Consider the following 14,352-nt stretch of genomic DNA (forward strand, 5'->3'; position numbering starts at 1 on the left):
TTGCAACTTTTAATTAAATTGAATGTTTGCTGGCTCCCCTGTTACCCAGGAAGGAATGAATAGTCCTTGGCCACTTTGCTGTATTTATACTGTTAGTGTGTCCTCCTCAGATTTCCATCATAAGCCTTAGTATAAAAAGTTTCAAGCCTGGCCAGAATAGCCTAAAAGCACAAAAGCCCAACAGGGAGATTTTCTCATGATCAGATCTTGTTTGTTCACTGAATGTTTCTGCAGCTTCCAATAGGCATAAAAAAATGTGAGCTTCGAAACTTGTTCCTCAAGTTTCTCAGAATAACACATAGACAAAGAAATAACCTTCTGTGGTTACTGCACACGTGTGTCAGAGGGAAAAAGCATCTCCTTCACACAGTGCTGTTGGTCTGACGTACATGGTGAGGTGCATGGTCAGTGTTGTTCTTAACCCATCATCACTGTTCATTGTGTGCATCCGATGGCCCTTGCTCCTATGGGAGAAACCTGACTCCATGCTCTCTCCACGAGGCTGGAAGCCAGTTCCTGCCTCTGAGAGCTGCAGGAGCACCTCTGAGAGCTGCTGCTGCTGTGGTTGGATGTGACACTGTTTATTAAATCAGTGACACTGATTTAATATCAAAATGTGTCTGTGCTTTGTAAGGACACTTGTTCCAGAGTCCTGTCACAAGGAGCGACTGTGGGTCTCTAGGAATTTATAATACCTATAATTACAGCACCTGGGCTTGGGTATTGAAACAGTTTGTAGGTAACTAGGCAGAGGATGAGGCGGTGTTGCTCAGTGCCACTTGCTTTGTGCTGGAATCCAGAGAGAGGGCCCAGGAGGAGGCTCATTAAGAGGAAAGCCCAGAGTTTCCAAATGGAGTCTTGAAAATCAGGCAGCTTTGAAGTGATCTGATCTGGGCAGATGCTGGTGTCAGCGGCAAGCGAGGACATTCAGCTTCTCAAACACCACCACAGCAAAACCCCAAACCGCAGCACAGCCACTGTTGGATCTGGGGAACTGGTCCATGTCTGTGGGAGTGCTGCATTCCCTGCTCTCAGTGTTCGTGCATGTTTTGAAGTTGGAATCAGTCATTGCTGCTGTGAGTTACAGCTCCAGCAAACATGAGTGCATTGGCTTTGATTTGTTCTGCTGCTTTTCATCTGTATACAAGCACAAAAGGTTTGCAGTGATGGTTTTGCCATTTAAACAGCAGCAACTGTGGGCTTGGAATAAGGTGGGGTTTTTTTTTACTCCACACCCTTACTTTTGATGTTGCTGTGCCCCTGCTGGAAATATGACAAAATGAACCAATGCTCAAGCTGACAGTATTCTGGTTTGTTTCCTTAGAGTGAAAAAGTATGGAATTGGGATGTTAATATCCATATCGATGCTCTATTGCTGGTGAACCAGCCAAGGTATTCACCTCACTGCTGGTAGTGACCTCATCTGGAAATGTCTTCTTGGTTTTGATTCTGGTTGTGTGAGTCTTGGTTTGCTTGTTCTGATTTTCTGTCTTGTGGATGTTGTGGCTGCCCCATCCCTGGCAGTGTTCAAGGCCAGGTTGGACACAGGGCTTGGAGCAAGCTGCTCTAGTGGAAGGGGTTGGAACTGGATGAGCTTTAAGGTCCCTTCAACCCAAACCAGGCTGGGGTTCTGTTATCTTTATAATGACAAATTACATCCTTGTACATTGACTGTAAAGGTCTGTTGTGTCTGCTGGGGGATGTGTGATGCTGCTTCACTGCAGGGAATTGGTGGGTGCATCACAAGAAAATGTTTCCTTTGAAAGTTCACCTCACACCTGCTCAGTGCTGGAGGCTGGATTTGGGAATTGGCTTGTTCCACAGGAGTTTCTGCAGTCCCACTTCCCTATGGGGATCCTTCCACGCTGGTGGCAGGTATTTCCAAGGAGGATTTCTTCGTGCATGGAGCCGCCTTTGCTCTTCAGGTGTTTTTAAAGAGGAAGTGCTAAACCTGCCTAGAAAATGAAAGGAGGCCTCTGGAATGTGCCAGGGAAGAGAGAAAAGCTGCGAGTGCTGAAGGGACATGATGGAGTTGTTCTGAGAACTCCCAGTTTTCAGCTGTTCCTGCTCAGAACTGGCTGGGAGCAACCATCTCGCCAAACGGTCCGGGTGCCTTGTCCAGGGCTGTGCTGCATCCACGCTGGTGGGAGCAGTGACTGTGCCATTAGAGTGACTTCAGTGTTTTATTTATTGGAATTCAGTAACCGGACGTTTTCACGTCCGCTCTGGGTTGCTTCGTTGGGTGTTGCTCAGTCCCATACCTCTGGAGGAAGGAAGTGACTGTTTTGTACTGACCTGTAAACTGATGTGCTTGTTGGAAATAAACGGCAACCATTTGGCACGTTGTGGCTCTTTACCTGTGTCCTCAGGCTCTGTACCGCAGGGAGAGCTGGTGTGCACCTCCCTTCCCAGCCATAGCGGTCGTGTCATTTGGGAAAGCACCAGGAATGGGTAACCTTGACCTCCATTTCTTTCACTGTTACCCCACAACTTCACGTCACTGAATGTCTGTGGCAGTGAGGGACACGGTGGTTTCTGACCCATGAGTTGCCCGTTCCTCTACACACACACACACACACACACAAATCTTCCTTTCCCTTTGCCTTCCATGCCCGTTGGCCAGGATGGCTTTAATGTCCACTGAGGCTTCTGGATCCTTCTGTGGCTCCATCCATACTGACACTGAGAGTGTGGGATGTGTGGCCTGGTAAAAGCACTGGTTATCTACCTGCTGAAGTCCTCCAGGGTGTTGGTAGGAATCAAAAGCCCTGGGAAGTGTAGGTAAGGACGTTGGAAGTTGGGCACCGCCATGCACTGCTCCAGAGCTGTGTGCATTGGGTGAGATGGTTTAGTGTGAGGTGTCCCTGCCCATGGCAGGGGGGTTGGAACTGGATGATCTTAAGGTCCTTTCCAACCCTAACGATTCTATGATTTCCTTGCTGGCCCGTGACCTTGCCTGGGAAGCAGTGACATTCCCCTGGGGAGCCTGAGGAGTGGCCTCAGCGCCCAAATGTCTTGAGGACAAACGCAGACAGGGGTAAAGGTTCCCTGTCCTCACCACCCTCAAAGGTAACACAACCACTGCCCCTTGTGCCGTTGTGTGGGGGCTGGCGTGGGCCCTCGCTGCTCCATCCGATGCTCTGTAGGTGCGGGGCCAACGTGAGGTTGGGAGCTCGGGGCCCGGCGAAAGTCGCGGTGCTGCCGTCCGGAGGGAGCATCTGTGCGTGCTGGGAGGCTCCCGCCCCTAAGCTGCTTTTATTAATTTGTAATCCCCCGCGAGCAGGAGGTAAAGGGATTCGGGGATTAACGGGCTCGCGGTAACAACCACAATTACCAGTTCCGGCTGCCTGGGGCAAGCGGGGCGCACGCACGGCGCTGTCCACCCCGGCACACGCACACGGGGGGGACACACGCACGGGCACAACACGGCCGTGGTCACACCGATGCCTTCGCACCTCAGACACATGAGCACCCATGGGACAGAGCGCGAGCATCCCGGTGCAGACACAGGCTACATGCAGGGATGCACGAGTGTGCACAACCCTGCACACACGCAACTACCGCTGCAGCCGCGTGTGTTCTAGTCCCACACCCCCTGCGTGTTCCTGCACACCCACATGCAGATACACACACGATGCACACACGTCCATGTCCGCCCCGTCCTCAATCAGTGCCGTTAACCTCCTCCATCCGCAGGGCGCCGGGCGCCGTGGGTCAGACTCGAGTCCTCACCGTTACCTCGCTGCTCATTAACTAATTAGTGGAGGGGGAAGAGCCCCCCCTGCTACCCGTGCGCAGCGGGGGAAACGAAACTCGGGCCCGGGGGATGCTCCCCTCCCTCGACGTCGATTCCCCCGGTCCCATCGCTCCGGCCACGCGTGGGACGTGGGGTCGATGCCTCCCCCCCTCCGTCTCCTTCCTGCTTTTGTGATGCTAAAGAGCCCCGCGGAGAACCGCGGCCCAGCTGCGACCCGGCCCGACGGTCGGTGCCGCCCCCTGCCCGCCCCCCCCCCCGCGCCGGCCCCGCTCCGCCCCGGGCGGCGGCGGCCGCCCCCCGCGCCGCTCCCTGCGCTCCCCTCCGCGCCGCTCCGCCACTCCTCCGCAGCCACCCGCGCACCTCGGACGGCGCCCGGCGCGCCCGCGGGGGCCGCGATGCTGCTGGAGCGGGTCCGCGCCGGCTCGGAGAAGGCCGCGGAGCTCTGCCCCTTCCCGCGGAGCCCAGGTGAGGGAAGGGGGGAGCGCGGAAACCTCCGCGTGCCCCGCTGGGAACCGGCCGCCGTCTGTGCCGCTTCCGCGCTCCACGGGGCTCCCTCGGGGCTGCAGTCGGGGTTGGCTACAGGGAGGGAGGGCGGCCCTGCGGCACCGAGGTGTCCATCCCGGTCCGTCCCGTCCGTCCCGCTCCCTCCCGCTCTTTCCTGCCACCGGACACCCCCCGCTGCCCCCCGCACGCCGGCGGCTCCGGCCCCTTTTGTGCGCCGTCGGGTTGGGACTGGGGCTCCCCGATAGCCCGGCCCCGGCGGGAGCTCTGCCCGGCGCGGCGGCTGCTGCCCCGGGGTCCCGCCGCTCCCGCACAACGAGGGCAGGGAGGAAACGGGGACTTTCTGCCCGCGGACACCCCCTCCCTGCCGGCGGGACCCCCCCGCAGCCCCCGCCCTGCTCCGCTCCGGCTTTCTCCCCGTTTTGGGAAAGCTCCCGTTAATTCCTCTCCCAACCGTTTTTTTCCTCCCGTTTAACGAACGGAGACAGCACCGTCGGGGAGGGGAGAACCGCGCTGACCTCCCCTGGCGTATCCGGGGTACCGAGGGTCCCACGGGGGGTGGCAGAGCAGGGTCCCGGGCAGGGGGTCCGGTTTCGGTGCGGGAACGCCCCGGTTCTCGCCAGCGTCGGCCGCGGCCGACGGTGCCTTAAAAACACAACGGCGAGGAGCCGGGACGGGACCCCCGGAGTGCGGGGACCGAGAAGTCACCGGGATCGAACCCCCGGGCCGGGCAGCTCCCGCTGTCGGGCCGGTGCCCCCCGTCCTGCCCAGTTTTGTCTTTCTGCGTCCCCCGCGGTGCGGACACCGCAGCAGCGGCAGTTGCGCGTTTGACCCCGCGCATCGGGAGATGCTTTTGCTATCGAGGGGGGGCGGAGGCGACAGCGCCGAAAGCGACCCCCGGGGGAAGGACCGACACCAAAACGCTGGTTTCCCCTAGGACGCGACCCTCGTTCACGGCCCCGCGGTCCCCGAACAGGCTCCGTCGGGGCTCGGGGAGGCAGCGGGAAGGGAGCAGCGGGGCGCACCAGGGCGGGGGGCCGGGGCAGGGCGACGGCAGCCGGGCCCGGAGGGGGGTTCGGTGCCCGGGCCGGGCCGAGCCGCGCTGTGCTTTGCCCGGACCGGGGGCAGATCCCGAGTTTCGCGGCTCACAACGAGCCCGGGGCCGCGGCCGGCGCTGCCTCCCCCGCCGCCCGCAGCCGCGGCCCTCCCGCCTTGCCCAAGCAGTTAAGGGGCGGCGGAAGGGGACGCGCCGCCGGCCCGGGGGGATTAAATAAGAGCGGTGCCCGCCCGGCGCTTCAGACCCGCACCGGCGGGAGGGCTGCGGCTCCAAGGAATCCGCTTTAGTGAATTAAACCCCGGCAACGCAGGGGTGGCAGCGGCCGGGGATGGGGGACGCGGCACCGAACCGCAGCCGTGATGTGGGGGAGCCCGGGGGGGAGTGAGGCTGTTCCGCACCCCGCGGAAGATGCGCCAGTGCCTGCGGCCCGTGTGAGGGAGCGTCCGCGGGGTCGCCATGCAGCGTAAGAGCCGCGGGCCGGGCTGCGGCGGGACCTGGCGGGGCTCTGGCGTGTTACCGTGCCGCTGCCCTTAGCACCGCCGTTGTTCGGGGTTATTTGTTTGGACAAAGTGAATTGTTGAGACGATGAATGCCTACAACGACATCATCCCCACCGCTCCCCTCCACAGGGCTGTACATCTCTCCGTATCTATATAGAGTTATTTTTATATATAGATACTCTTACATCTTTATACAGCCGCGTCTATGTTTCTCTCCATCTGTACCTTCACCGATATATCTATATTTATGTACCTCTGTATCCACATTTTTACCTGGCTATTTCTATGCCTATATACCGATATCTATATATTTATGTCCGTATATCTTTACATTTTTGTTTTCTGGCTACTGAATCTGTTTAGTTTTATGTCCCTATTTCTCTGTACACTTGTGTCATCTCTTTCTATATCATCTCTGTTGGTATCCGCAGGACGGCAGGACAAGCCGACCGCGTTTTTATTTTGAGTGCAATCCTCGTGATTTTCGGTAGTTTCTTTCCCTCCCGCCCGTTATTTGCGGGTGGATTTCTGGGGTGCAGGGGGGGAAATAGAGAGCTCGGAATAAATAATTGCGCTGCAACTTTCCCGCGGCTACCGCGGTGGGCACGGGCGGGGAATTTCGTTCCCATCCTTTTCCTTCTTGCTTTCGCCAGTGCTCCCGGCTGCTTCCCCCGGGGTGCGCGGTCCCGGGCTTCGCGGCCCCGCGTCAACGGATTTGAACGAACGCGAATCTTTTTCGTCCCAAAACTGGTTTCGGGGGGCGGCGGCTGACGGGGTTTGCCTCCCCGCAGAGATCCCGCTGTGCGCCGGCTGCAACCAGCACATCGTGGACCGGTTCATCCTCAAGGTCCTGGACCGGCACTGGCACAGCAAGTGCCTGAAATGCTCCGACTGCCAGACGCAGCTGGCCGAGAAGTGCTTCAGCCGCGGGGACGGCGTCTACTGCAAGGAGGACTTCTTCAAGTGCGTGGGGACGGGTCGGGGACGGGGAGAAGCCGGGGAGGGCGCCGGCAGCCGGGGCGGCGGCGGGGCCGGTTCAGCACCGCGGACAGCGGCGGGGCCGGGCGGCTTCAGCGCCGTGGACAGCGCCGGGGCCCCGCCGCGCTCAGCGGCCGCCGCTTGTCCCCCCCCGCTCAGGCGCTTCGGGACCAAGTGTGCCGCCTGCCAGCAAGGCATCCCCCCGACCCAGGTGGTGCGCAGGGCCCAGGACTTCGTTTACCACCTGCACTGCTTCGCCTGCATCGTCTGCAAGCGGCAGCTGGCCACCGGCGACGAGTTCTACCTCATGGAGGACAGCAGGCTGGTCTGCAAGGCGGACTACGAGACGGCCAAGCAGAGAGGTACCCCTCGCCCCGTCCCTCCCTCTCCTCCGAGGGCAGCAGGGAGCCGGCCCTGGGCCCTCCTGCCCTCCGGGACGCGCTCACGCTGCGGGAGGGAGGGATGCTGGGGGGTGGCTGACGGGGGTTCCTTCACCTCTAACTCTCCCCGTGTCGGCAGAGGCCGAGTCCACGGCCAAGCGGCCCCGCACCACCATCACGGCCAAGCAGCTGGAGACCCTCAAGAACGCGTATAACAACTCGCCCAAGCCGGCGCGGCACGTCCGGGAGCAGCTTTCCTCGGAGACGGGGCTGGACATGAGGGTGGTGCAGGTGAGGGGGGCGGCCCTCGGACCCCTCCGGGGCCGCCCGGGCTGCGAGGGGGAGCGGCGGGGAGATGGGGCCCGTTCCGGCAGCGAGGGAGCTCCCCGGCCTGTCCCGCTTGCAGGTCTGGTTCCAGAACCGCAGGGCCAAGGAGAAAAGGCTGAAGAAGGACGCGGGGAGGCAGCGGTGGGGTCAGTACTTCAGGAACATGAAGCGGTCCCGGGGGACCTCCAAGTCCGACAAGGACAGCATCCAGGAGGAGGGACCAGACAGCGACGCCGAGGTCTCCTTCACAGGTCGGTGAAGGGGCTTTGCCCTCCCCACGAAGCTGCTTTCGTCCTGCCCCCCCTTCCCCCCCCGGTGCTACGTTAATAACCTTCAGCTATAACACAACGAGTGAAAACGAGCCCGAGGCGGGGGCGCGCAGAGCCGCGGGTTTCACCGCTCTGCGGCCCCGGCTGCCGGGTCCTGGCCGGGATGGGGGGGACCGGAGCCGCTGCAGCGGAACCTCCGCTCCCCCGGGGCTGCGGCAGCACCGACAGGGAGGAGCGGGAGAGCGGGGAGAGCTCCCGGGCAGCGCCGCGGGTGTTGGAGCCGCTGCTCGTGTTCAGCCCTTTCAAAGGGCCCTTGGAAGTACAAAACCCAGAGTCCGGAATCACTGAGAGCTTTAGTGGGAAAAGCGTGTGAATCCTTTTTTCGCCCTATTTAAGGGGGTTTATTTGCGTTAGGACTCCCCTCCCAGCTCTGCGGGAGCTGTTACCTCTCCACTGGGCTGTAAAAGGGAGACGCTGCGCACCAGGAGGTTTGCGCACCGGAGGGTCCCACCTTTGGAGCAGAGATTCCTGCTGACAAACCCAGGGCCATGCCTACAGCAGCGCTTCTCACCCCACACCTCCCACCAGCATCTGGTCTGTGCCACCGCTGTGCCCAAACCGCTGTGTGTGTGTGCAGCGGTATTGGCAATACAGGAGAGCAGCTGAAATGCAGAACTGTGTGTGTATTCACACACACGTACGTCTATTACTTGTGGATCTTTAGACACACACTTTGCATCCCAGCTTCTCCCTCGTGCTCATAAAACCTATTTGATTTCCAACTCTGTTTATTCACACTGTGCATCAGCTCCATTAAATAGGGATTCACACTAAATAATAACTAAAGAGTGTTAAACAATTATCGCCAGCTTGGTGCCACAGACAGGTTTGTAGCTCCTGCTGCCCCTAACGAATGCAAACCGGTTTCGGTGGTAACTAAAAAAATCCTGGTATTTCCAACAGTGTTTTAAAGTCGTACAAATGCGTTTCACCAGTTCCTGAGCAGAAAATCCCTGCTGAGATTTAGCGTCTTTTTTCTCGTGAGCAATGGGGAGGTTTTCTTTCATCAATGAATGTTCAGGTAGCACCTAAAAACGCTATCAAAATTCCAGATAAACCTCACAGCCAAATAGAACTGCAGAGCAAAAGGTGCAAAGACGTGGAGCTCACATTCCCCTTTAAGGGATTATTTTTAAAGCATAGTCTCAAATTCTAATATGTATTTTTGGGGGCATATTTTTAAAATCCAAAATGTATCAGGTGTTTGCACACAGAAAAAATAATAATCCCATGACTTTCTATGAAGATCTGTCAACAAGAATGGGAATAATAAGGAATTACAAGAGGGAAGTGCGTGGCTGCTCAGCTCCCATCCATCTAATCTGTTTATTCCCAGAGCTTGCAGGAGTTCCCATGCAAACAATGCCAGCCGTGGCCACTGCTCTCCCAGTAAAACCAGTCCATTTCCCTTTCAGATGAGCCCTCTATGTCTGAGATGAGCCATTCCAATGGGATTTACAGCAATCTCAATGAAGCATCCCCTGCTCTGGGTAGACAGGCTGGGACCAACGGGAGCTTTGCTCTGGATCACAGCGGCATCCCAGCTCAGGACCAGTACCATGACCTGCGATCCAACAGCCCCTACGGGATACCCCAGTCACCAGCTTCCTTGCAAGCATTGCCAGGCCACCAGCCTTTAATCTCCAGCTTGGTTTACCCAGACAACGGCTTGGGCATCATGGGACAAAGCGGACAGGGGGTGCCCCCATCCATGAGGGTCCTGGCTGGGAATGGACCCAGCTCCGACCTCTCCACCGGCAGCAGCGGGGGATACCCGGATTTCCCTGCCAGCCCGGCCTCTTGGCTGGATGAAGTTGACCACGCTCAGTTTTGATAGAGGGTTCATCACCGCATGGTGCGAAGGGAAAGGACTCGGTGCTGTAAAACGTCATCTGCCCCTGGAAATGAAGGAGGGACAAACCGGGACTGCTGAGCAGGGCAGGGAAGCATCAGGACATGGAGAGAGCAGATGCGCTTTTGGATGGTGACCCAAAGGCAGGGGCTGGAGGCCGGTGAGCAAGGGCAATTGCAGTGCAGTGACGGGCACATGGAGCGTCCAAGCCCATTCTTGTGTCTTTACTAAACACCAAGACTTGTGCTTTACAGATTTGATATGAGGTATTTTGCTTTCTGTTGTCAGTGCATTCCCCAAAGCAAGGACTTGTTTCATCACCCATCCACATCGAAACCTTTTTAAGAGAAAATAAAGTCCTCATCCACGGTAAAAGGTGTGACAATGTCTATATTTCTATAGGAGAAATGTTAATAGTGAATCACGTCAGAAACCCATGGTAGGAAACTGTTCTTCCAGCAGGTATTTTATATCTGATGCGGTATGTAATGTTTTATTTTGAATTTACATTAACTTTTCTATAATGAAATGCTCTTTAAGTTGCCAATCACTCCCCAGCAACCCTTTTCCTTTGTCAAATGGGAACCATATGTTAATTCTGCTTCTCCTCTCTTTAATTTGTAGATTGCTAGTTTTACTGTTCCAGATAAGCATTGAACCGTGACTAGATGTATTTATTCCAAATAACCACCCTTTCATCCCGAGCTCAGGAGGGGTTTGCCCTGACCTGGGAACGCTGTCGGCTCTGGGTTGTGACTCTTCCGCTTTTCCTTCAAATTCCTTTGCAGCAGTTTTACTGCAAAGTGTCTCGGAAATCACGCTGATGTCTTGTTGCCAAATACCTTCTTAGGGGGTTGCATGGCTGAGCGAGCACACACTTTCCTGGTGACACTTCTCTGTTCCAGGCATTTGTGTCTTTCCACAGATGTAGGCAAGACAATTGTATATTGTTATCTGTAAAAATATGGCATTAACTGTAGATTCTGTGGCTGTCCGGTGTCTTTTATTTATATTCTCGCTTTCTCTCTGATGATCAAATACTTCACGATTACAAATAAATTTGTCAGCTAAACTTGAAATAGTCTTCTGCTAAATACACATCCAAAGCATCAATGCAGGTAAACGCAAGACCTGAAACTGAAAGTGAAAGCCCTCAAAACTCGATGCCATGACTCAACAAAGGGTTGACATACACTCTATATCCCTCTTCCCTTTTTATAGAGGAACAATCCCACCTTTGGAAAAATGCTTCGATAAACTGAAACAAAAAATGACTGTTTCGAAGGCTGGAAGTCTTTGGGGGATCCAAACATATTTACTGCTCTGTGCATGCACAGGCTTTGATTGCAGTCAAGCTGGTTTTGATGGGTGATGGTTATTTTTCAGCATTCATTATGAAGGTATAAGCAGAAATCTGTGCTGATAAAGCAATGGCAAATAGCAGAGGGTGACGTTGTCTGTCTGTGGGCAGCAAGTTGTGCACATGAAACCCTACAAGTCAGATATGGAATACTTCAAAATCAGAAAGAAAAGAAGAATCCCCTCAGGGAGTAAGCTTGGTTGAACACACACATCCCGTGTGTGTTTGCATGCACAAGAGGCTCATGTGTGTGAACACATCTTCGTATCCAGTGTCTGTGGCCATGCTCCCAAGAGCCAAGTGAAGCACTTTGCTGAAGGCTCTGATTTAGGAATCCTATGGGGGACACTGTAAAGCACATGGGCTTTGATGCTCTCACTCCCCTGGGAAATTGGGGGACATTTGTACCGGGGTCTTCCTTGCATTGAGCATCTTCGAGAGTGGGTGAGATAGAGAGCAGCGGCATGCTTGAGCAGAGGACAGCACCGGGGTTGGGGTGCAGCTGCCTCTGGGTCCAGCCCCATCAGTGATGCTCTGGCACACGCTGCCCTCCACTCTGCAGGGATCCTAGGGCAGAGTAATGCAAAATACTTGTTAACCACCAGCACTCTGTAAGCATCTTTAGAGCTTTTCCCCCTCCTGTTACAAGTTGCACCTGAGAAGGAACACCTCCAGGTCCTGCTCTCAGGGAGCTATCAGGAGCCTGCCCAAGGCAATACAGGTACACGCACACTGCTTACGGCTGTAACAGTCCCTCAGCAGAGAAACACACTCCTTATTCAGGAGACGCAGCCTAAGAGCTACAGCAGGGAAGGGAGAAACCCCTGTCACTGTGTGACACCATGGGGCTGCTGGTGTAAAACTCCCCAGCAGCAGGAACCTGGGGGTGGTACCTGCACATTTGCTTGTGTCCCTGCTCCTGGGGGAGTTTCCAGATGGGTGAAGCTGCGTCTCCTGCAGCCAAGCACAGATCTGCCTCAGTCGGGTCTGAGCCCTGAGCTGGAGCTGCTTTTTATTCCTTCTCCGGAACGGGGTAATAGAGACAACTGTTGCTGCCAGCCCATAGGTACATTGCAGGGACATTCCTCACTGAAATGTATGGAGTAATTAGCAAACAATGGGATTTTTAAAAGCACATCACGGAACTTCACCCCAAGAGAAAACAAGAGTTTGTGGTTTTCACTCTCCTGCCCTATGAGCCAGAAACACCTTTACCAAATCTGCGTGTTTTGCATCAGAGGCTTTTGGCAGTTGAAGTGTAAATAATATTTTACTATGAAAAAGCGAAAAATACTCTAAAAGACTCCGATTCCCTGAAAAAGACCGAAATAAGGACAGACAGACGGAACCGTCGTGGATTTTAGGATAACACCGCCCAGAAAGCGTGGTAATTGAACATGTGTTTTAAACCCCTTTGTTTCGCCATTGCCCTCCCCGCAAATAACCGGCGCTGTTGTTCCTCTCACCCTGGCAATTCCCAGCGGATGGCTGGATTTAAGAAAGGAAGAAATGCAAATTCCCCCCCCCCTCCCCGCCTTTGTGCTCCGCTCTGAAAGGCGGAACGGGTGGAAAGTTGCCGGCGCTTGTGCTCGTCTGAACACAGCGAAGAGCTCCCTGAATGTCCTGATATAAAATTCAGGGGTTGCATTTCAGCCTCTCCTTTCAGGGCTGAGGCTCGGGGATTCCATTAATATAAACGCTTTCTTCCCGTTAAAAAGAAAACCAATTTGAAAGAAGCAAATAAACCCAACGCTATCCAATTGAGTGACAGCTTGTAAAACCCAGGCAGAATTAGGAAGAGGGGTTTTTGCATTGCTCAGTTTGCAGGTGAGCTTTATAAGCCCTGCTGATTTGTATGAGTGCTTGGCATGGGAGGCAGGAAATCTTTTGTGCTCTCAACGAGGAGAATTTAATGTATGACTCTTTTTCCCTCAACAGCATATTCCTCTTTTGGAAGCAGTCGTGCCTAAACTCGCACTCCCTATGGGTGCAGGAAATGATTAGATTTTGTGTCAAACAGTGGATGTCAACTTATTTCTTTCTTACTCTGATTTCTTCTATGAGGCCAACGAAACCAAGCCCCTCATGTAAGAGGGACAGACACCACGTCCTGTTCCACAGCTCCTGCAGTTCCCTTTGGGGAGCAGGGGTAGTGGCTGGGGCCGGATCGTCCTCTGGGTCCCCTCCAGTGGCTTCTCCCAGGTGTATCAGAGCATCCAAGCAAAGCTGTTCTCACCACCCTGCACATCCCACCTGGGCTCCCCCTGCATGCACCAAGGTCCCTGGGAACAAGGCAGGAAAGTGCAGAGCTGCACTAGTTATACACTAAAATAACATCTAAAAGCAGCAAATGACTTTGTTAAAGCCTGACAAGTGGCAAAAATGCACCAGGAAAAAAAGCAAAGGTGTTTAAATTCGTTTTTTTTTTTCTCCTTTCCAACACCTCCATCCTGTGTCAAGGTGGGAATGTGTTTTGCACTAAACCACACGTGCAGGTGTGTTTGCTGGCACACAGGTGTAGGGGATAGGGAACAGGGCACAGGGAAAACCTTGATATAGAATGCAAAAGCACTGCTTTTGTGCTCAGCATTTTGCACTCTGGAGATGAAAAAAATATTTATAGACAAATAGACAAGGCTTCTAGGTTTAAACAAACTTGCCCATGTTAGAACACAATTTCTGCCCATTATTTCTTTTGCAGGATACACACCTGTGTGTGTGTGTGAGCAGGGTGTCAGGAAGGTGTGTGTACTGCCTACAGAAACCACAGACTGTGATCCCCTGACAGAAGATCCTATTTATCTCATCTTTTCTGGTTTATAAGCAATAAAACTGCACATTTGCTACCAAGATGTTTTGTCTCCCTTCCACTTTGAATGAAGACTCAGGTAATTTCTAACAAATGAATAAAGGAGCCCCCAGAGCTCTGGGGCCAAGCGGCTCTACAGTGGTGCCAACTCACCCTCACTGCTGTTTTGGGGCTCTGGGAACACCAGTGCTCCACAGGGATAAGTGTCCAAATGAAGGGGACCTGTGTCCCTTCCCCTTCTTCTGACAGATTTGCTGTGTGTGAAGATCCCTGCTCCGAACCCAAGGAAAACACAGAGGGATGCTAACAACTAGCTCAGTCCTGCTCACCAGAGATGGCTTTGACACACACAGATGTCCCGGACCCTCCTCCTGCAGTGCAGGCTGCAGGGTGAAGGAGGGATCCCAGAATGGGACTCAGCAAATATTCCAGCAAAGACGCTGGTGTTTAAGAGGCGGATTTGGTCACCAGCAGCGCACAGGTCACACAAACCCAAACTCCA

At 54.8% G+C, this 14,352-nt stretch overlaps 1 protein-coding gene across 1 annotated transcript; it reads left to right on the top strand.

Annotated features, from left to right (window-relative positions):
* The first annotated feature begins 5,771 nt into the window (after positions 1–5,771).
* LHX3 (LIM homeobox 3) lies at positions 5,772–10,847 on the top strand. Its single transcript, XM_061477114.1, has 6 exons — positions 5,772–5,778; positions 6,607–6,778; positions 6,953–7,155; positions 7,313–7,464; positions 7,580–7,751; positions 9,245–10,847. Exons 1-6 carry the CDS (start codon positions 5,772–5,774, stop codon positions 9,661–9,663), a joined length of 1,125 nt encoding a protein of 374 aa, XP_061333098.1. The 3' UTR covers positions 9,664–10,847.
* The last annotated feature ends 3,505 nt before the right edge of the window (positions 10,848–14,352 follow it).

The sequence above is a fragment of the Pezoporus flaviventris genome, unplaced genomic scaffold (assembly GCF_033815535.1).
Source record: "Pezoporus flaviventris isolate CSIRO_AGI_PZ_B2104156 unplaced genomic scaffold, CSIRO_AGI_Pfla_v1 ptg000097l, whole genome shotgun sequence".
NCBI lineage: Eukaryota > Metazoa > Chordata > Aves > Psittaciformes > Psittacidae > Pezoporus > Pezoporus flaviventris.

Coding starts and splice junctions, on each gene's coding strand:
- LHX3 (XM_061477114.1), top strand. Junction 7,465..7,579: donor TGGACATGAGGGTGGTGCAG/GTGAGGGGGGCG, acceptor TCCCGCTTGCAG/GTCTGGTTCCAGAACCGCAG. Junction 7,752..9,244: donor CGCCGAGGTCTCCTTCACAG/GTCGGTGAAGGG, acceptor TTTCCCTTTCAG/ATGAGCCCTCTATGTCTGAG.